At 48.8% G+C, this 23158-nt stretch overlaps 1 protein-coding gene across 2 annotated transcripts in view; it reads right to left on the bottom strand.

Moving 5' to 3' along the window:
* The window catches only part of SRGAP2 (SLIT-ROBO Rho GTPase activating protein 2), a 488054-nt gene that overhangs the window by 95837 nt on the left and 369059 nt on the right, over window positions 1-23158 (bottom strand). For both annotated transcript variants that reach the window (XM_069238579.1, XM_069238580.1), the window contains 2 exons: window positions 16486-16546; window positions 15757-15834 (listed from right to left, as the gene is read on the bottom strand). In XM_069238579.1, the coding sequence (XP_069094680.1) occupies window positions 15757-15834; window positions 16486-16546 (139 nt within the window). The remainder of the gene's footprint in view (window positions 1-15756; window positions 15835-16485; window positions 16547-23158) is intronic.

Raw genomic sequence — 23158 nt, 5'->3', positions numbered from 1 at the left:
CGCATAATTTACTCAACCCTGCCACATAATTGGACTCTCTCCTGCCGCATAATTCCATTGGCCCTACTTATGGCTCTGTCAAGGCATGCCTTACTTTAACAAGGCTTTTGTAAAAGTTTATTGTTGTGGGAGCAGCAGGGCCCTCACAAACATTGGCGCAAAGCAAAAGCACTCATTTCCATAGTAGTTCCTGGCACTGAACAAAACTACTTTGTGTGCTGATATGCTCCTTGTGAAAGAGCTCTTTGCTATCTCTCAGAGAGAGAGAGATAGCATTTTAATAAAAAACAAAATATCTTGTTTAGTGCCATACCAAATTAGGGGCTCAATTATTGAACAAAGTCACAAAAGTGCACTTATTATATATGTCATTACATTAGTGCAGATTTCCGTATTTCAGGAATTCACAAGAATTTACAAAAGTAGACCAGGAAATCGTACTACTAGAAAATATTTGTGAACTGTATTTTAGCATGAGTAAATATGAGTGTGTAGATTTGCTCATGCGAAAATCTGTTGAGTGATTACAAGTTCTTTCCCTCTATCCACTTTTTTCCCAACCGTGGTGTAGGAAGCTGGCCTGGTGTGTTGTGAGCACCTATTGTGTTATCACCTTATACCACGTCCAGGTATACCCTATTAGTGAGAGGTTGTCAGTGTCTAGGAAGCCAGGCTCTCTAGAGGTAGCTGTGGATGAGCAGACAGGTCTTAGCTAGGAGACATGCAAAGCTTATGCTATACCACTGTAGTCACACAGCACTTACACAAAAGAACCACACATTGTTACAAAAATAAAGCTACTTTTTTTAGTGACACAAATACTAAAATACTATGCAGGCAATACCCCAACTGAAGATAAGTAAAACACACTATTATATGTACAGTAGCAGTCAGGAATTAGCGTAGAATGCAATAGAAAAGAGTGAAAGCAACAGACAACACTGAAGGCCTAGGGGGAACCTAAAACATATACTAAGAAAGTGGAATGCCAAAGTAGGGCCCCCACCCAAGGAAGTGGAATCAGTAGGGGGAAGCTGGGGGAACTAGGAAACCCACAAGGTAAGTACCAGAGTGCCCCCCAGTGACCAGAAGAAAAGAGGTAAGTAACTGGTTCTCCCCAAACCCACCAAAAGGACTTCAGAGAAGAATATTGCAAGGCTCAGACGAGATTGCAGGAAACCAAAGGTGGATACTGGAAGAGGAAGACCTGGAAAAGAAGGGGACCCAGTCCAGTTCACGTTGGAGTGTCCAGTGGTGGCAGGAGCCACCACCCACACGTCTATGGACACAGGACCAGGTTGACAGTGGACAAAGACAGCCAGCAGTGCCGCACCGGAGAAGAAGAAGAGTTCCTTGAGTGATGCAGTCGACAACCCACGCCAGAAGGAGGATTGCAGTCAGTCAGTGGTATGGAAAAACCATCAACAAGCCTTGGCAAATCATTGGAGAAGAAATGTGAAGCTGCCGGGGAGCAGCAAGGTCTATGGATACTCAAACCACAGAGGGGAGCCTCGGGTGACCCTCAACAGTAAGGAGAGTCACAGGAAAAAGAGGAAGCCCCCACAGGCAGCAAGCACAGGAGTCGAGGTGCGGCCCACGCAGCACACCTAGAAAGGAGTCCCACGTTGCAGGAGAAGCATGCAGACGGCTGTGCGTTGCAGGGAAGAGTGCTGGGGCTACTCTGAGCCTGGAGATCCCTGGGAGGAGATGCCAACAAGCCTTGGTAGCTGCACGAGATGCTGTGCACAGGGGTACTGTCCTGCGAGGAAAGGCAAGGGCTCACAGTTTCCCAAGTTGGAAAGCTGGCAAAGAGGACCAAGGGTACCACTCCAGACCACCACCCGTGATGCAGGATCCACGCAGCTCTGGAGAGGAGGAGATCCACACATATGGTCGTTGTTGCAGCTGGTGCCTGCGGATGCAGGGAGTGACTCCTTCACTCCAAGGGAGATTCCTTCTTGCTTCTTGTGCAGGCTGAAAACTTGTTGCCCTCAGAGGATGCACTGCTGGGGAAATGTTACAGTTGCTGGAAGGAGCCAGAGAAACAGTGTTGCAGAGCAGAGTCGTTGCTGTAGCTTGTAGATTCCTGTGAAGTCAAGTTGCAGTTAAAGTGGCCAGAAGTCGAAGTAAACGTTGCAGAGGAGTCCTGCTGGAGTCTTGCATGTCTAATCTGAGGACCCACCCAAGAGGGAGACTCTAAATAGCCCTGGAAGGGGAGACTGGTCAGTTAGTAAGTTGACCACCTATCAGGATGGGGCTGTGACATCACCTGCCTGACCTTGCCACTCAGATGCTCCCAGAGGCCTCTGCCCACCTTGGATTCAAGATGGCAGAATCAAGTGGCCACCTGGAGGAGCTTTGGGCACCACCCCTGGGGTGGTGATCAACGGGGGAGTGGTTACTCCCCTTTCTGTTGTCCAGTTGTGCGCCAGAGCAGGGACTGGAGGTCCCTGAACCAGTGCAGACTGGTTTATGCAAGGAGGGCATCAAATGTGCCCTTCAAAGCATACCAGTGGCTTGGGGAGGCTATCCCTCCCAAGCCAGTCACACCTATTTCCAAACGGAGAGGGTGTTACCTCCCTCTCCCAAACGGAATTCTTTGTTCTGCCTTCCTGGGCTTGATCAGATCAAGCAGCAGAAGGGCAGAAACCTGTCTGAGGAGCAGCAGCAGCTGGGCTTCCCAGAAAACCCTGTAAGACTGATGGTGGCAATGCTGGGGGGTCCTCTAAAGAGCCCCCAGAGTGCATGGAACCATACTTCCAATATTTGCAACAGTAGTGGGGTATGATTCCGACATGTTTGATACCAAACATGCCCAGGTTCAGAGTTACCATTGTGTAGCTGGACATAGGTGGTGACAGATGTCTAGTTCACGTGTAAAATGGCATCCCTGTACTCACAAAGTCCAGGAAAATGGATCTGGATTTTGTGGGGGCACCTCTGATAGTGCAGGGGTGCCCTCTCACACAGGTGCCTGCACCCTGCCCTCTGGGCTGAGAGGGCCTACCGTAGGGGTGACTTATAATGACCTGGTGTAGTGACCTGTAGTAAAAACTGGTGCATGAACCCATTTCACGCAGGGTGCAATGGCAGACCTGCAGAACCCTTTGCATGGGCTCCCTATGGGTGGCAGGATAATGGCTGCTGCCCCCTGTAGCCCCCATGCCCTGGGTAGTTAGGTACCATATACTAGGGACTTACAAGGGGGTCCAGTATGCCAACTGTGGGAACAAAAAGGTACAATTTAGAGGAGGGAGCAAAACAACTGGGGTCCTGGTTAGCAGGATCCCAGTAGACAGTCAAACACACTGACAACAGGCAGAAAATGGGGGCACCATGCCAAGAAAGAGGGTACTTTCCAACAGTAACGAAAGTCACAGGGCTTGCAGTTTTAAAGCCATTTGTTTCCACTGTGGTCTAGGGTGGTATCAACTATAGACCAGTGATGCTTTTAGCGTCAGGGTTTCGGGCGTCGGAGTCTTAATCCCTGCGTGATGGCCGCCATCCGTTCTTTCACAGGCATAGATCCCACCCTTTCCCATTCGTCACACAGGAGGGGGGAGATGCAAGCATGTCTAACTTGGTGTCTTGCCCTTGGTAGTGGGAAGTCTTATAATGCTAATCTTGGGTTATTTATATTGTGGTGAGAACCCATGCCAGAATAACCTCCTCCACTGTGAGACCCTGGCTGCAGATCGTTGGCCCCTCCAGAAGTGGAGTTGCTGTGCTTGCTCCCCCGCACAATTGTTCCAAAAGAGGACCAGGGCTCTAGTTTACCTTGCGAAGTTGATACAAATATCCGAGTCAAGCTCTAAGCGAGGAATATGTGCTTACAGTAAAGGCAGGTATCTGCTGCATGGAATTAAAAATGTCCCTAGCTTCATGCCCTTAACATTAATGCCAAAAATATGGATTAATGTGCGAACAAAGAATGCTAAAAACATTAAAGTACTGTGTGTTGGTGATTTAGTTAGTCTTTTATTTCACACCTTACTTAATGTTGCATTCCAAAGAAAGTTAGTTGTGTCATCATGCTGTGTTTCTGTATTTTTTTTTCATGCATCTCATTACTCTTGTATAGTGCATACTTCGACTCGCGCCAGGTGTTTATGTGGGGCTTTGATTGAGAGCGCTGGCACGGAGGCTGAAGGCCAAGTAAAGTGCCGGTCAGTGGGTTGGCTTCTATATAGAGCACACAGAACAAATGTCATGTATTGCAGTTACAATTGAAATTCAGTGTAAATGTGTGTGAAAGGAAATAAAGTGCTTAAATATGAATGAGCGCAGTGTATGTTTGGGCAGATGTGAGGAAGTGCATTCAGCAAACAGAGAAAAGAGGGTGCTGAAAGGGAAAGCGAGTTGGTTGAAAATGTGCAGAGAAAAAAGGGCATACCTATCTAATGTAAACAGTGTTTAATTTGTAAATAAAAACATGCGTGCCTTTTATTTTTAGGCCGATCTGTCCCAAAGAGGCAACTAGACACCAGGGAGTTTTTTTGTGGCTATTTCTTTTTTGTGTTGTGGATTGGCGGGGGGTTGTGCTTTTTGAGTCGTCTTCTGACCATGATTATGAGACTGACTTTGCATCTGAGGCAGAGGAGGAAGTGAAAGATTCTGGAAGTGAATTTTCTGCCAGAGAAGAATCATCTGATGATGAAGCCACTCTCAGTGCTGATGAAGGGCCTGTTTTAGAGGAGGACACTGATGCCAATGGTGCAGCAGCCAGCTGCTGAAAGGCTTCTCATTGGAAAAACTGATATGTGGGTTGCACCAAACATGGAGCAGCCAGAGTTGCCTGCGTTTACTGGTTTCCCAGGTTGTCGAGTTAATACGGAAAACTTTTTGCCTATCAACTTCTTAGAGTTGTTTATGGACGATATATTTTTGGAAGAGATTGTTGAGCAGACTAATTTGTATGCAGAGTAGTATTTGAGGGACAACGCTGCCAGCCTTGGGCCACACTCTAGAGCTAGCCGGTGGATTCCCACAAATCTGGAAGAGTTGAAAAAGTTCTTGGGTTTAACTTTTTTGATGGGGCTGATAAGGAAGCCATCACTGTCTTCATAGTGGTCTACTAGTCCCTTGATGGCAATTGCTATATTTCCTGCAATCATGAGTCGTAACCCGTATGAGCTTCTTCTTCGGATGTTGCATTTTGTAGATAATGCTTTAGCCTTGCCACGAGATCACCCAGATTCTGACAGTCTTTGTAAGTTTAGACCTGTCCATCATTTGGTAGATCAGTTTTCAGAGATCTATGTTCCAGGCAAAGAAATATCTGTAGATGAGTCTTTGGTCCTGTTCAAGGGTTGTTTGGTTTTTAGGCAGTACATTCCTAGCAAGTGGGCACGGTATGGAGTTAAATTGTATATGCTGTCTGAAAGTAGTATAGGATATGTTTATAACTTCCAGGTCTACACTGGTAGGGAATCCAGTATTGACCCCCCTGGTGGTCCACCCACTTTTGGAGTTAGTGAGAAAATTGTGTGGGAACTTGGAGGACGACTGTTTAACAAAGGTCACCATTTATATGTAGATAACTTCTACAATGGACTTCAGTTGTTCAAGGAGTTGCTCAGAGGGGACACTGTTGCTTGTGGCACAGTCTGCTCTAACTGGAAAGGCTATCCAAGGGAGCTTGTGAAAAACTTGAAGGGGGGGGGGGGGGGGCAGTGCAGTGCCTTGCGGAATGATAAGCTGCTGGCTCTGAAATTTGTAGACAGGAGGGATGTGTACATGCTAACTACCATCCATGATTAGAGTACTTCACCTGTGGCTTGTTGGGGTCAAGTTGCTGAAGTGTGCAAACCTGTGGGCATTTTAGACTACAAATTAGCGGTTCACCTGTTCCACTTGGCAACTTTTAATGCTTTTGTTGTGTTCAAGGATAGTTTTCCAGAGTCAAGGATGACATTTGTGAAATTTCAGGAGTCTATCATAGCGAGCCTTGTTGTGCTGGAACAAGCAAGAATTCCTAGAGAAGCAGTGGAGGAGGATGTGGCTAGATTGAAAGATCGTCACTTTGCTGAGCACATTCCTCCCACAGTCAAAAAATACTTTCCTGCTAAGAGATGTAGTCTGTGCTCGAAGAGGTATCATGAAGGAGACTAGGATGGACTGCCCTGATTGTCCTTCAAAGCCTGGGCTGTGTGTGGGTGGCTGTTTCAGGAGCTACCACACAGAGAAGAATTATTGGGAATTACTGTGAGCGTAAACTGCTGTTTTATATTTTCATATGTTCAGTTTCATGGTTGGCATTACTGTCATGTATTCAGTTAGAGCTTTTGTGTTTGTAGTTTTGTACTTATTTATAAATAGTGGTTTCTTTGTTGTTTAAAAACAACAACAAAAAGTGATGGCGGTGTGCATGGACTGACGCTTGGCTGGCGGTGTGTGTGTGTGGGGTGGCGCTTGGCTGGCAGTGTGTGTGTGGGGTGGCGCTTGGCTGGCAGTGTGTGTGTGGGGTGGCGCTTGGCTGGCAGTGTGTGTGTGGGGTGGCGCTTGGCTGGCAGTGTGTGTGTGGGGTGGCGCTTGGCTGGCAGTGTGTGCGCCTGGGGTGGCGCTTGGCTGGCAGTGTGTGCGCCTGGGGTGGCGCTTGGCTGGCAGTGTGTGCGCCTGGGGTGGCGCTTGGCTGGCAGTGTGTGCGCCTGGGGTGGCGCTTGGCTGGCAGTGTGTGCGCCTGGGGTGGCGCTTGGCTGGCAGTGTGTGCGCCTGGGGTGGCGCTTGGCTGGCAGTGTGCGCCTGGGGTGGCGCTTGGCTGGCAGTGTGCGCCTGGGGTGGCGCTTGGCTGGCAGTGTGCGCCTGGGGTGGCGCTTGGCTGGCAGTGTGCGCCTGGGGTGGCGCTTGGCTGGCAGTGTGCGCCTGGGGTGGCGCTTGGCTGGCAGTGTGCGCCTGGGGTGGCGCTTGGCTGGCAGTGTGCGCCTGGGGTGGCGCTTGGCTGGCAGTGTGCGCCTGGGGTGGCGCTTGGCTGGCAGTGTGCGCCTGGGGTAGCGCTTGGCTGGCAGTGTGCGCCTGGGGTAGCGCTTGGCTGGCAGTGTGCGCCTGGGGTAGCGTTTGGCTGGCAGTGTGCGCCTGGGGTAACGTTTGGCTGGCAGTGTGCGCCTGGGGTAACGTTTGGCTGGCAGTGTGCGCCTGGGGTAACGTTTGGCTGGCAGTGTGCGCCTGGGGTAACGTTTGGCTGGCAGTGTGCGCCTGGGGTAACGTTTGGCTGGCAGTGTGCGCCTGGGGTAACGCTTGGCTGGCAGTGTGCGCCTGGGGTAACGCTTGGCTGGCAGTGTGCGCCTGGGGCAGCGCTTGGCTGGCAGTGTGCCTGGGGCAGCGCTTGGCTGGCAGTGTGCCTGGGGCAGCGCTTGGCTGGCAGTGTGCCTGGGGCAGCGCTTGGCTGGCGGTGAACACATCAAAATTATCTATTGCAAAACTACCTGTGTTTGGGGGAGGGGGACGCCTATGTTTTTGGTCCTGGGTGCAGCCTTCATCTAGGGAAACCTACCAAACCCAGACAGGCTTTAAAACCAGACACCCCAAGGAGTCCAGGGAGGTGAGGCTTGCCTGCAATCCCAACATTTTCGTACCCAGACTCTTCTGCAAACCTCAAAATTTGCTTATAAAAAACATTTTCTCCTCACTTTTCTTTGTAGGATCACCACTCCGGCACAAATGCCCTACCACCCAGCGTTCCCCTCAGTCTCCCAAGTAAAATGATACCTCACTTGTGTGGGTCCCCAAAGCAGACTCAGCCTAAAAGATGTATAAAAGAAAAATGTGGACTTATCAACTCGCGGTGCTAACCCCTCAATCTCTACAGGTTATTAGCATTTTTCTGTTGCAGGCACCTGGGCCACCCACACAACTGAGGTATCACTTTTATCGGGAGACTTGGGGGAACGCTGGGTGGAAGGAAATTTGTGGTTCCTCTCAGATTCCAGAACTTTCTGTCACCGAAATGTGAGGGAAAAAAGTGTTTTTGGGGCAAATTTTGAGGTTTGCAAAGGATTCTGGATAACAGAACCTGGTGAGAGCCCCACAAGTCACCCTATCTTGGATTCACATTGTTGCCCCACAGCAGAGCTCTCTGGGACAACAAAAGAAAAAACAACAGAACCTCAGAGAAAGGAGAGGAGAGGGGGGTCAGAAGAAATTTGTGGCACGATGCAGACAAGTCTGACAGGCGTATACCATTTTGGTAGAGGGATGCCTGGCTGCCAAGATAGTGTTACAGACTTTGGGCAGTAGGTCAAAAGCTGTTAACTGCTGCTGCTCAATCTCCAGGCAAGAAGGCAGAGACAGAACAGGTTTGGCTGGAGAACCCTCCCCTGCTGCGATAGATCCTCCCAAAGGGGCAGTTTGCTCAGAGGATCGATGGCCATATTCAATAGCTCATTATACCAAACTCTTCATGTCCAGTACAGAGCCACAAGGATTACTTGGGCCTGGTTGTTCTTCATCTTCTTGAGAACTCTGGGCAGAAGTGGTATGGGCGGAAAGGCGTACAGAAGGCTTGAACTCCACTAGAGACTAAAAGTGTCGCTGAGCAAGTGCTGCCTTGGAAACTTCAACGTGTAATTCTGCTGACATTTGTGGAGGCTAACAGATCTAACCAAGGCTCTTCCGACTGCTGAAAGAGACCTTGCGCCACCTCCAGATGGAGACACCATTCGTGATCGACCAAGCATGAGATTGTCCGTTTTGACCTACAGAGAGACCACAAGATGTTGACCCACCATGGATATGGAAAGTCCAGAGGCACAGAGCCTCCTGACAAATGGTCCACGACCTCATCCTGCCCTGCTTGTTGCAGTACCACATGGCGGTGGTGTTGTCCATGAACACCTGAAGAAATGCTTTCAATGATAGTCTGATCGCACAGAGCTCCAAGGGGTTGATGTGGAGTCCGGACTCTGCCCAAGACCAGATACTTCTGAACTCTGCCTCTCCCAGGTGGCCGTCCCATCACAGAAGAGACAAATCTGTCAAAGTCAGATCTGGTTGGAGAAGGGAGAGGGATCAGCCTCTGACCAAATCACGATTTGTTAGCCACAACTGCAGATCTCACGCAGTTCCCTCCGAGATGTGGACCATGTCCGAGAAATTCCCTTGATGCTGCGCCCATTGGAACTTCAGGGCCCACTGCAGAGACCACATATGCCATCTGTCATGTGTCACCAGCAGGATGCAGGAGGCCATGAGGCCCAGCAGCCTCAGAATCCTTCTCACCAAAATCCAGAACAGAGACTGAAACATCAGTATCATAGCATGAATATCCCGGACTCGCTGATCAGGAGGATAAGCCCAAAATTGCACTGTGTCCAGACCAGCTACAATGAAAGGGAGTGTCTGAGAGGTAGTCCGGTTTGACTGACACTTTTGCAGTGAACACCAGCGAATGCATGAGGTCCGCCATAGTCTAGAGGTGGGAGAAGACAGCCTGGGGGAGCCCGCCTTCAACAGCCAGACGTCAAGATAGGGGAAGACAAACTCCTGATCTGTGCAGATGAGGTGCAAGCACCGACATCACCTTGGTGAAAACCCGAGGGGTGCTGGTAAGGGCAAAGTGGAGAAAGGTAAATTGAAAGTAATCGTGGCCTACCATGAACTACAATTAACATCTGTGGGCAAACAGGACGAGAATGTGGAAGTAAGCGTCCTGCAAGTTCAACACTACTATTCAGTCTCCAGGGCATACAGAACATGAGCCAGAGTGAGTATCTTGAACTTCTTGAGGAAGGGATTAAGGGACCGAAGATCTAGGATAGGGCGGAGGCCCTTATCCTTTTTGGGCACCAGAAAGTAGCGGGAATAACAACCACGGCCTACTTCTGCCACAGGGACCCTTCTCTACGGCTCTCTCGGCCAACAGAACTGTAACCTCCTCATGTAGAAGTGCCAAGTGATCCTCTGTCATCTGATTGTAGGATGGTGGCATGGATGGAGGAGTAGTCTTGAAGGGGAGAGAGTAGCCCCTTCTGAATATCTGCAAAACCCACCTGTCTGATGTGATGGACTGCCAGGTGATAGCAAATCCTGCCTCCGACTGGTCCTTTGGTGGAGAATCATCAGATTAGGAAGGTTTGGAGGCAGCTGCAGGGGGGCACAGTGGACTGGCTGGACCACTGGCTCCCTGATCAACAAGGATGGTGGATCCCATGTACCCAGCCATGCAGATGCTGGGCAGCATGCGCAATACGGTGGCTGGAGGGAAACATGCATGGGGGAAGGCTCCTCAGCCGTCGATGCAACCACTCTGCCCAGTGAGTGGGCCGGGTCCAGCACACATCTGATTGTGAACGTTGCTTTGTCTCTCCCATCAGCAACATCTTGAGAGATTACAGACCGGGCCTCTTCAAGGACCTGTGGCAGCACTTGTGCAAACGTATCCCACAGAGTGTGGGAGTAACGGCCCAAAAGACATGCGTTGTTTAAGAAAGTGCCATCTTTCTAGCATAGTAATGCCCACTTCTGCCTGATGTCAGTGTGTTTAGACTGTAATTCACTTGGATCCTGCTAATCAGGACCCCAGTGTCGGTTCTCTCTCCTCTAAATATGGTTGCTGGTAAACTTTTTACACCCACAATTGGTATATTGGTGCACCTATGTAAATCCTTAGTATATGGTACTTAGCATTGGTATACCAGGGGTCCCCCATGGGCTGCAGCATGTATTAATCCACCCTTGGGGGCCCATGTAAACTGTGTCTGCAGGTCTGCCATTGCAGCCTGCATGAAATGGTGCATGCACCCTTTCACCACAGATATAAGGCTTGCCTTATATCCTGGTCACTCCAAGACACTGTAAGTCGCCCCTCTGGTAGGCCCTTTAGCCCAAGGGCAGGGTGCATGTCCCTAAGTGTGAGGGTACCCCTGCATTAGCAGGGTGCCCCTACAGACCCCAGACCCCTTTTCCTGGAGTCTAAGTGCGGGGAAGCCATTTTAAGGTATTTAGCGGACACTAGTCATCACGAGTGGTCCAACTACATAATGACTTTTCGGAACTTCAGCATGTTTGGTATCAACCATGTTGGAATCATGCAACTACACCTCTTCCAGGGGTAGTTGCAAGATATGATGTACTCTGGGGGTTCCTTAGAGAATCCCCCAGTTTTGCCTGCACATCCTTACAGGGTCTAGCTGCCATCCCACGCTGCTGCTGATCTCAGGCGGGACAGGCAGAACAAAGGATTTCCCGCAAGGAAGAGGTATGACCAATCCCCCCCCCCCCCCCCCCCCCACGTGTATTAGGTGTCTTAAGGGCTGGAGTGGGGTGGAATCTGAGTGCCACCAGACTGCTTTGACGGGCAAATTTGGTGCCCTCCTTGCATAATCAAGTTTGCACCAGTTCAGAACTCCTGGTTCCTGCTCTGGCATGAAACTGCACAAAGGACAGGGGAGTGACCACCCTTCTGTCCAGCTCCTCCCCTAGAGAGGTGCACAGAGCTCTACCAGGTGGCCACTTTATTCTGCCATCTCGGAAACTAGATGGGCAGAGGTCCCTGGGTGCATCTGACTGGTTAGGTCAGGTAGATGACGTCCCTGACCCCCTCTGATAGGTGGGTCACTTCTGAGTGTCCCACTCCCTTTTAGGGTTGCTTAAGGGCTCCCCCATGGTTGGGTCCTCAGATTCATCGAGCAAGAGTCTCTAAGGAACTCTATGAAAGAAATCTTCTGCTCCTGGCCTCTGGAACTGCTGTTGGTCTGCTTTGGAACCAAAACACGCCTGCTTCTTGTAGAAAGGCTCCCATTGCAACATTGTTTCTCCGGATTCTGCAAGAATTCTGCAATATCCAAGGCTGTGCATCCTCCAGGGTAACAAGGACTCTGTTTGCACCTGGAAGCATGAAGGAATCCCCCCTGGAGTGAAGGAGTCATTCCCCGGCATCCGCAGGCACCTGAAGACAACGATGACCAGCTGGTGGGGTCTGTTCCACGGACATCGAAAAGCTCTGCTTCACAGGTGGTGAGTCTGTGGCTTCCTCTGGGTCCTGCTGGTCTTCTGATCAGCTTGGGAGATTGTGGGACCCTGCTCCTGCTACTGGATTGGAACACCTGTGCATTGCGACTGCTGCACATGCCAAGACTTGTTGACTCTTTGCTGAAGAAGCCCCGGCCTCCAGCACTCTGCAACTCGAAGATCAGCCCGTGGTTTGAAACTCCAGTGACGTGGGACTTCTGTTTTGTTGTGCTGCTGAGGCATCCTTGTGACTCCCTGTGTTCATCACCCATGGGTCAGTTATGGGGGCTCCAATGACTTCTGCTGGCCTTCCTCGATGTGGAGGGCCAGCCCCGACTCCCCCTCAAAGGTCGAGTCTCCTGGACCATGCTGGTCCCCAAAACTCAGCAATTACCTCTTCAGCTCCTGCTTGCATTTGCAAGTGCTTGTTGGTGACCTGGCTGGTCACGGACTCTACTGCAATCCAGCAACCGTCGAGGGACAGCTCGTAGGAGACTCCTGGGATCTTCTGCAGTGGCTGGACCCTGCAGCTGGACTTCTTCCTCCACTGACTTGCAGGAACTTCACCTCTAGAAGGGAGGCATTACCACTTACATTACCTGGACACCTCCAAGGGTGATGGACTCTGTCCCCTTTTTTTTCAGGTCCTCCACGTCTGATCCGTCTCTGGGTTCCACCGGCCTGATCCACGGGTCGTGACAGCAGCTGGACAATCTGAGGCTTCCACTGACTTCAGAAAGAGTCCCTTCTCCCCTCTGCATCTGGGTCCCCTGATGTAGGTAATCCTGTCTTCTGGGTATCCTCGGGTGGGGGCAATCTTCAACCTTCCTTGTCTGTTGGTTTCCTTAGGGCCCACTGGGAAGGGTCCTGAATCACACGAACTCCACCTGTGTTAGTTTAAGGGATGACTGGGTGGGAAACTACCTTGCACCTGTCTGGTGTTTTCATCTACTCCCAGCCCCTAGCTAACTACCACACTTACCTTGGTTGGGTTCACTATTTCACATTCCACTTTCTGAGTATATGGTTTGCCCCCCAACAGGGCCCTGTACATTTTATGCTATTTCTGTTGGTTAGTTTGAATATATAGTGTGTGCAGATATTTCCACAGGGAGATATACCAATGCTAGTCTACTAGTAGTGTTGTACAAAAAAATCCTTTATTATTGCAACACTTGTGTGGTTCTTTCTTGCGAGTATGGTACTGTTCGACTACTGTGGTATTGCAAGTGCTTTACATTCCTCCTGGAAAAGCTTCAGTTGCTCGCCTTAGCTACCCCTAGAGAGCTTTTGCTATCTGGACACCTATTCACTATCACTAAGGGTTGCCTAGTCTCAAATATAGGGTGCCACCTTCATAGGTGTACACCATAAACTGACCCAGTCTCCTACATAGTGTTCATGGACTGCAATGCAAGGCTTGAGGAAGAAGAGATCTTCGCAAGTTGGTCCAGCATCTTGGATTCCCTATCCGGGAGTGTGGAAGGGAATGTACCCTGGGATGTAGAGGCTTGGATAACGCAATAGTCCTGTCCACAGGACCCCCAATGCTCCGTTTGGACAAGGTACCCAGCAGGACATCAGTAAGGGCTTCATTAAAGGACAATAGGAGTTCAGAGGATAATGTCCTAGGCTGAAGCGCTTCTGTCAGGATGTTAGTCCTGACTGCCACTGAAAGCAGCTCGAGGACGAAGACCTCGGCTGCTCTTTGTAACCCCAGGGAATAAGATACTCCCTACTCTGTAGCCATGGTAGGGGGAGAAAGCAGGCCAGTGTCAGGGGAATTATCCAGATCACTGGCTTCACCCAGGTCTGTACGCCAGTCCATACGGTCTTATAACTGGTATTCTAGAGGGTCCAGCGACCTCATCCCATTCCTCACTGTACCCCAACTCATGAGAATAGGGGTCAAGATCCAGTACAGGGGGCAATGCCCCTGACAAAGTCGGAATCTGCGTCGCACGACAAAGATCAGGCTCTGTTTCAGAGGTGGTAATGAGGATGGGGTTGATGCTGCCTTGGGGCACGGGCGGGGTCAACGTCGGAACCAGCATCAGGGAAGGTCGAGGTGGTATGACGGACACCGGTTCGGATCCAGGGAAGGTGCCATGGATGCCCCCTGGAGCAGAGGCCAAAGCTGTTAGTATGGAAGCAGAGGTGGCCCATTCTGACCCTTACGGGGCCGAGGGTGCTCTGGTGGGGTCAGACTGCCCAAAAATGAGGAGCATGGCCTCAAAGCTCTTAGTTGGGCAAAGGGCGCTCTGGCTCCTGGAAACTTGTGGAGGTGTGGGCCGACCCTAACACAGGTTCTGAGGACGGAGGCCTAGAAGGACGATGCTCCTTTTCCCTCATCTCATTAGCTAAGGGGTGGGGTGAAATTGAAGAATGTTTGTTCTTCTTCGACTTCTTCTTGTGCTTCGAGTTACCCAACCGTCCCAAGGACCTGGATTGGGACATCGTTGAGAAGGCGCTGTGTCGAATCCCGGGCCCTTCCGCTCTACCGAGATCGGGACCTATACGGAGCCAAGCACCAGGTCGCAAGAAGCTTTAGGGATTGCTCCCTCAAAGCTTTCAAATTCATGGCCTGACACTCTCAGCACGACTTCAGGTCATGGTCACGCTCCAGACGCCACAGGCACATGAGCTGCGGATCAGTCACAGACATCGCCCAATGGCAGGATCTACAGGGCTTGAACCCAGCCTTACGTGAAGACATCCACAACGCAGCACAAGGTTGTGGCAGACAGAAAAGAACTGACATCAGCGCGCCGGGGTGGCGCCTATATAGGACCCGCAACGTCAAATCTGGTGTGGACGGCGCGACGATGGACATGGATCGACGCTACCTAATGGCGTGCAGGGGTACTGCTCGAAAAAACACTCCAGATCCAAACTGATGCCTGGGGGAAATTCTAAGTTAAGAAATCTGCAACCAGACGTCTCCATCAGATATGGAAACCTACGCATTCTACAGTGATGTCTTCTACTCACAATGGCAATAGCACCTTCATTTGGTGAATCCAAAAAATAAAATTGCTACAGCTGTATGCTATGGGTCCAATATTGCCCATAACACCAATCCCTGTGACTCTGCAGCTAGACAATATCAGTCTCCCAGTGGACCACACCCCTCAAATCCATAGCATTACCGACCAGAAGAATGGTTTATTATTAGGAGGTCGCTGGGGGAAATAGTTGAAGATCCTTCAGAAGGGCGCCTAGAGAAAGCATTATTTGACTTCTAGAGACAGTGGTCATAAGCCATTTCTTCATGGGTGGCTAGTAAAAGTCACTAAACATGCAATGGAGCTATATTGTCAATTTGTAATACATTGCTAGAACGCTCCAAAGCGGGCACAAACCTTCCCAGGATGTTACGGAAGTCTGTCTACTTGTCATCTATCACAGTCTAAAGGCCTCTGTTCTTTTCAGTGGTGTTTGACTTATCAGGTCTGCCGGACTGGCCCAGTGGAACCAATGAAATTAACTAAGACAGGCCTGCTCGTTCGGCCCCGAGTCAGCAGGCTTGTCTCCTGCGGAAGAACCTGAATACTTCACTAGATTTGGCACATTGTGTGGCACCATCCACAAAGTGGTGCTCTAAACACAAGTTGGGAATGGCAAAGCATGCCTGTGGGATTTCAAATAGTTCACTCAAGCGAACAGAAAGCAGTGGTACATGGATGTGCGGAAAAAGCTGGCACAAATATTGCACGTTATAATGCATTTATTAGTTACATTGTTGAGATATCGTGTGAACATAGTAACGGGTTCCATCATCGCATGAGTGGTTATTATACAGCCGCCTCTCACCTCTCTCAAAAGCGTTCTTGATGTCATTCACCTCCACCTGAGATCCAGACACCCGGAATATCCCTTCGTGCTGCATCCCTGGTCAGACAAAACAGCAGGTCAGCGGATCCCGTCCGTTCATTGGTGCATGTTAACAAGTTAACCCGCGGCTCAAGAGCATCTTCAATCCCTTCCATCTTTCAATAACAGGCAAAAAAACACCTGGCCAAACATTTGGTTTGAAATACCCAAGAGAACGCAAAGACCAGGTGGTTATTCGGAAGCAGGAATTAGTAGTGAAAATCGAGGGGCGCTTTCTAATGAGGCACTAGTCAGAAGTTATGTTGAATGTAGCAGGTATAAGTTTCGGTAAAAGAAATTAAGAGGTGTAATTTTGAAAAGCAGGTAGGTTTAATGTAAAGATATGGAAAATTCTGTTAGTGGATGCAAATCTAAGATGTGCAAATCACGTGCGAGTTTGGAAACCAGTCACTAGATCGTAGTTTGGGATATGGAGCGCATGCTGGATTGTGGGAAGGAGGTACCAGGCATGCAATTGGATACCGTATCAGTGGGACAAACAAAGGGCGCGCAATTAAGTGTGCATGAAAGGTCCAGTGCTACACGTCGTCGGCCCAGGTCCGACCAACGGAGCACCCAAGTAATGGACCATTTGTACCTACTAGAGCTATGAACAAATCAGAAACGGTCCTTTCCTCTGGAGGGATTCTCGCCAGCGTGTCAACCTACCATGCCTGCTGATGAAGCGGATGCAGCTCTCCACCACCAGTGGAATTGTCTGGCCTGAATCCTGTGTGGGAGACAGAAAAGGGCGATTGGCGTTATTTCTACAAGTAAAGTTTTTATAGATTATATCCTATTCTAATAGTACTGGCACTATGTAAGTCATACAAATAATTAAGTCATCTAAAGACCAGAGACCATAAAAATGTATAAAATGCCAATTTGAATGGTTTACACAACTTACAATATTTTGAATATATATTAAAGACACAATATTTCACACATGTAGGTGCACACAAAATCACTACACTAACATACGCATGTATGCAGAGACGAGGACCCAAACACATGCACGCCCTCTCCTCGACATGGTTAATATGCTCTGAAATTTAATTCTTTAAGCTCGTTGCAAACACATTAGCGCTACGTTTATCCCATGTGTGTTTAGGAAACTGAAGATCTAAAGACTGTTGGTGCCCATTACAGAACGCTGGTTTAAAACAATGATCATTTTAGCCAAGCCAAACGAAGGAGGTTTTGATCTTGAGGCCAGACCTCACCTTCCTCGTGATCAGCGTACACCTTACAAAACCAACATCCATATGAAGTAATGCATCAATCACAGTATGTCAGTGCGTCTATGTCCCCAAGTACTTGATGGAACCTTTAGCCCCCTTACGGAAGGCGACCCATAAATTACGATATCACTGTCCTGGGGCGGCTTCTTAAAGGAGGTGTTGGTCTATTCCCTCTAAAATGTGCAACAGTATAGTCACACCCTCTGTGGCATAGGTGGGAGAACATAGGTAAAATGAAATAACAGGCAATCCACGACTTTGGGGAAGAGGGGTGAGGGGGTGGGAGGTCGGGGAAAGAGCCACCCACAGATCGACCAACTTACAGACATTCCCGCCAAGATGACACAGCAGAATAACCGACATGTCTCCTTCCGGCATAACCATACAGATATATGTCTATTGGCTCTTAAGTACTGAATAGGACAGCAACTGTGAAAATAAGCAAACTGTGACATTCATATATTTGGAATAGTTTAATTCTTTGGGGCAACATGTTACAGGTGAAAATGACAAGAACATAGAAGCTAAACAACCTCGGAGGTTTCTTAAAAACAAAATAATAATAATAATAATACACTGGTTTTCTGAGACATGTTTGGTCCCAATGCTGGGAGTAAAAACAAGCATTGGCAAAGTCAATAGCTTTCGCCTTAGTTTTGTATTCTATGTTACTATCTAACTGGATTATAAATATTTGAAAAAAGTTAAAATAACGTTTGTTTTAAAGTTGATAAACCGTTAAAAGTTGTTTAATAATTCAACATACATCACAACATAAACAACTATGAACGGTTTATCAAATTTAAACCAACATTAAAACAAACATTATAACCTTTTTGTAATATTTGTAATTGAGTTAAGATTGTGAGAGGCCGTGGTGCGGTGCTAGACAGAATATTGCTTGTTGTGGGGAATTCAATGGTGCAATGGTGGCATGTCAATTCTCTTTATGCAAATGGCTACTTTACCATTTTGCAAAGATAGCTGGACCGCACATGCAGATTATTGCTTTGTAGCCCTAATTCTTTCAGGCCTCTCTAGGAGGGGACTATATGGCTGACAAGTCAGAGACCCCAGTGAATCTTATGTACCATATAAGAGTTTAACAATACAGTGGCCATCAAAGCAAGCCGTCTGTGGCTAAACTTGGGGCCAGATGTAGTAAAGTTCTGAATTGCGACTCGAAAATTGCGAGTCAGACCGACTCGCAATTTGCGAGTCGCAATTCAGAATGTAGGATGGTGTCCCCGACACCATCTGTGACTCGCAAAGGCCCAACTCATTAATATTGATGAGGTGGGTCGCTATTTGCAACACCCTTGAGACTCGCCACACTCACAGGGATGGTGGCCTGCTGGAGACAGCAGACCACCAGGTATGCGACTGCTTTTCAATAAAGCATTTTTTTTTTGTAGTGCAGCCCGTTTTCCATAAAGGAAAACGAGATGCATTACAAAACTAAAAAATGAAACGTTTCCGTTTCATTTTTTCAGAGCAGGCAGTGGTCACAAAACAATACAACATCGTGCTGCGACTCGCAATTTGGAAGGGGAACACCCCTTCCTAACTGAGACTCGCAGTCCCGTTTTGCGAATCGGTAACCAGGTTACCGACTCGCAAAATGGGGATTGGGCATCGCAATGTGCTTTTTGCACATCTGGCCCTTGGTGTGAAATTGTGCCCAAGACAAATTTCATGAATTTTGCTGGTGAAGTTTACATTTCGCACATACCTAATTTCCACCTGTAGGAAAGTACCATCTTGCCTGGCATGTTACCCCCATTTTTCACTGTATATATGTTGTTTTAGTTGTATGTGTCACTGGGACCCTGCCAGCCAGGGCCCCAGTGCTCATAAGTGTGCCTGAAAGTGTTACCTGTGTTATGACTAACTGTCTCACTGAGGCTCTGCTAATCAGAACCTCAGTGGTTATGCTCTCTCATTTCTTTCAAATGGTCACTAACAGGCTAGTGACCAATTTTACCAATTTACATTGGCTTACTGGAACACCCTTATAATTCCCTAGTATATGGTACTGAGGTACCCAGGGTATTGGGGTTCCAGGAGATCCCTATGGGCTGCAGCATTTCTTTTGCCACCCATAGGGAGCTCGGACAATTCTTACACAGGCCTGCCACTGCAGCCTGAGTGAAATAACGTCCACGTTATTTCACAGCCATTTTACACTGCACTTAAGTAACTTATAAGTCACCTATATGTCTAACCTTTACCTGGTAAAGGTTGGGTGCTAAGTTACTTAGTGTGTGGGCACCCTGGCACTATCCAAGGTGCCCCCACATTGTTCAGGGCCAATTCCCTGGACTTTGTGAGTGCGGGGACACCATTACACGCGTGCACTACATATAGGTCACTACCTATGTGTAGCTTCACAATGGTAACTCCGAATATGGCCATGTAACATGTCTAAGATCATGGAATTGCCCCCTCTATGCCACCCAGGCATTGCTGGTGCAATCCCATGATCCCACGGGTCTCTAGCACAGACCCTGGCACTGCCAAACTGCCTTTCCCGGGGTTTCACTTCAGCTGCTGCTGCTGCTGCCAACCCCTCAGACAGGTTTCTGCCCTCCTGGGGTCCAGCCAGGCTTGGCCCAGGATGGCAGAACAAAGGACTTCCTCTGAGAGAGGGTGTTACACCCTCTCCCTTTGGAAAATGGTGTGAAGGCAGGGGAGGAGTAGCCTCCCCCCAGCCTCTGGAAATGCTTTCATGGGCACACATGGTGCCCATTTCTGCATAAGCCAGTCTACACCGGTTCAGGGACCCCTCAGCCCTGCTCTGGCGTGAAACTGGACAAAGGGAAGGGGAGTGACCACTCCCCTGACCTGCACCTCCCCTGGGAGGTGCCCAGAGCTCCTCCAGTGTGCTCCAGACCTCTGCCATCTTGGAAACAGAGGTGCTGCTGGCACACTGGCCTGCTCTGAGTGGCCAGGGCCAGCAGGTGACGTCAGAGACTCCTTCTGATAGGCTCCTTCAGGTGTTGCTAGCCTATCTTCTCTCCTAAGTAGCCAAACCCTCTTTTCTGGCTATTTAGGGTCTCTGCTTTGGGGATTTCCTTAGATAACGAATGCAAGAGCTCATCCGAGTTCCTCTGCATCTCTCTCTTCACCTTCTGCCAAGGAATCGACTGCTGACCTCGCTGGAAGCCTGCAAAACTGCAACAAAGTAGCAAACACGACTACTGCAACTCTGTAACGCTGATCCTGCCGCCTTCTCGACTGTTTTCCTGGTGGAGCATGCTGTGGGGGTAGTCTGCCTCCTCTCTGCACTAGAAGCTCCGAAGAAATCTCCCGTGGGTCGACGGAATCGTCCCCCTGCAACCGCAGGCACCAAAGAACTGCATCACCGGTACCCTGGGTCTCCTCTCAGCACGACGAGCGAGGTCCCTTGAATCCAGCAACTCTGTCCAAGTGACTCCCACAGTCCAGTGACTCTTCAGTCCAAGTTTGGTGGAGGTAAGTCCTTGCCTCCCACGCCAGACTACATTGCTGGGAACCGCGACTTTTGCAGCTACTCCGGCCTCCGTGCACTTCCGGCGGAAATCCTTTGTGCACAGTCCAGCCTGGGTCCACGGCACTCTAACCTGCATTGCACGACCTCCTAAGTTGTCCTCCGGCGGCGTGGGACTCCTTTGTGCAACTTCGGGTGAGCACCGTTTCACTCCACTTCGTAGTGCCTGTTCCGGCACTTCTGCAGGTGCTGCCTGCTTCTGAGAGGGCTCCTTGTCTTGCTCGACGCCCCCTCTGTCACCAGACGCAATTGGCAACATCCTGGTCCCTCCTGGGCCACAGCAGCATCCAAAAACCCTAACTGCACGATTTGCAGCTAGCAAGGCTTGTTGGCAGTCTTTCTTCAGGAAAACACTTCTGCACGACTCTCCACGGCGTGGGGGATCCGTCCTCCAAAGGGGAAGTTCCTAGCCCTTGTCGTTCCTGCAGAATCTTCAGCTTCTACTGTCCAGTAGCAGCTTCTTTGCACCCACAGCTGGCATTTCCTGGGCATCTGCCCACCTCCGACTTGCTTGTGACTTTTGGACTTGGTCCCCTTGTTCCACAGGTACCCTCGTTTGGAAATCCATAGTTGTTGCATTGCTGATTTGTGTCTTTCCTGCAGAATTCCCCTATCACGACTTCTATGTCCTTTGGGGAACTTTAGTGCACATTGCACTCACTTTTCAGGGTCTTGGGGTGGGCTATTTTTCTAACCCTAACTGTTTTCTTACAGTCCCAGCGACCCTCTACAAGGTCACATAGGTTTGGGGTCCATTCGTGGTTCGCATTCCACTTTTGGAGTATATGGTTTGTGTTGCCCCTATCCCTATGTGTCCCCATTGCATCCTATTGTAACTATACATTGTTTGCACTGTTTTCTAATACTATACTGCATATTTTTGGTATTGTGTACATATATCTTGTGTATATTTGCTATCCTCATACTGAGGGTACTCACTGAGATTCTTTTGGCATATTGTCATAAAAATAAAGTACCTTTATTTTTAGTATATCTGTGTATTGTGTTTTCTTATGATATTGTGCATATGACACTAGTGGTACTGTAGGAGCTTCACTCGTCTCCTAGTTCAGCCTAAGCTGCTCTGCTAAGCTACCATTATCTATTAGCCTAAGCTGCTAGACACCCTATACACTAATAAGGGATAACTGGGCCTGGTGCAAGGTGTAAGTACCCCTAGGTACTCACTACAAGCCAGTCCAGCCTCCTACACCACCCCTCTCCGTTCCTGCAAGGTCAGAGAACTGATGTGTGCATCTGACCTATATAGTGCTATTTAGCCCCTCCCTCACATTGTTACCAGTACACACATCCTCAGTTCTTATCCTGGCAGAGCATCATAGCTGTTCATGTGTGTATCCATAGAACAGTAGGAGGCTGACTGTTCGTGTACGGAGGACAGGATGCAAAGAGGCCTGGGAAACTGGGATTTATGTTAAAGTGACTTAATCACAATGGACAGTAAGAGTGTTGAAGACATTGGTCAAGGGACTGAACCTACCATAATAATTTCTTCCATCCAGCTTTGTAGAAGTATGTAGTAAAATCATGTTGAATTTGTTCATCACCCCAGCACACATTTCTAATGAAACACTCACTGAGTAAGCTCTGCCATGCGGTACTCATTCTGTGCTGAATGAGCACTACTGCGCATGACTCTTGTTAACTATATTTTCACCATACAAATTCTGAAACAATTAGCTGGCCAGTGCTGTTACTGTGAACCAGGAAGTAATGAAAGAGGGAGAGAGACATTGTTCAGCTGCCTCTTGCCATGTACCGGTCATTTTATGTTAGGGAAGCTTGCACTGCTGCTGCCCATGCCGCACCGGTGTCCAGCAGACATACTATGACACAATGGAAGCTTGTGTCGGTGTAAACGTGTGGGCAGCTAAAACTTTCTGCTGCCGCTTTCAAAATAAAATGCACAGAAAAGGCAATTCAAGGCAGCCTGTGGGGAGGAGACATCAGTGACGGCAATACTGCATTAAGCGGCATCACGGTAACCACGCTTTGAGGGTACACAGGCTGCAGAAACATCAAAAGTCAGCAACATGCCAAAATAACATACCGCCACAGAGCACGAAGCAAAAGTTTTTAAAAAAACACACACAAAAAAAAAACAAAAAAAAAAAACAAGTGCCACCTTCAGCGTGGTGCCACAGAGGAAGGACACTGGCTAGTATCCAATTAGAAGTGACCGGAAGGAGTACATGGTCCACAGGCAACCTGACAGCAAAGAAGACGAAGAAAACAACAGGAAGTGAAGTAGAACGACGTGCAGACAGCGTGCTGCCGACCAAAAGCAGGTAAATCAGAACGACGGTGGACTAAGCCAATGCTGAATTCAGGTCTAGAGGGGGCTGGTTACAAGCCCTTTTAAAGTTTTTTTTTTTTTTTTTTTTTTAACTAAAAAGAATACACAAGCCTGCGCCCAACCGAAACCTTAAAATGATGTACTAGATTGTTTAAAAAGAAAAAAAAAAAAAAAAAAAGAAATACAAGCATTCTTCAGTGTATCACCACTTCAGCTGCATTATAATCTAACAAACTCAGTTTTATAATCTCTTAT

The sequence above is a fragment of the Pleurodeles waltl genome, chromosome 6, assembly GCF_031143425.1.
Source record: "Pleurodeles waltl isolate 20211129_DDA chromosome 6, aPleWal1.hap1.20221129, whole genome shotgun sequence".
Classification (NCBI taxonomy): Eukaryota; Metazoa; Chordata; class Amphibia; order Caudata; family Salamandridae; genus Pleurodeles; species Pleurodeles waltl.
The sequence above is the reverse complement of the archived record's forward strand: the minus strand, read 5'-3'. Positions and strand labels throughout refer to the sequence as shown.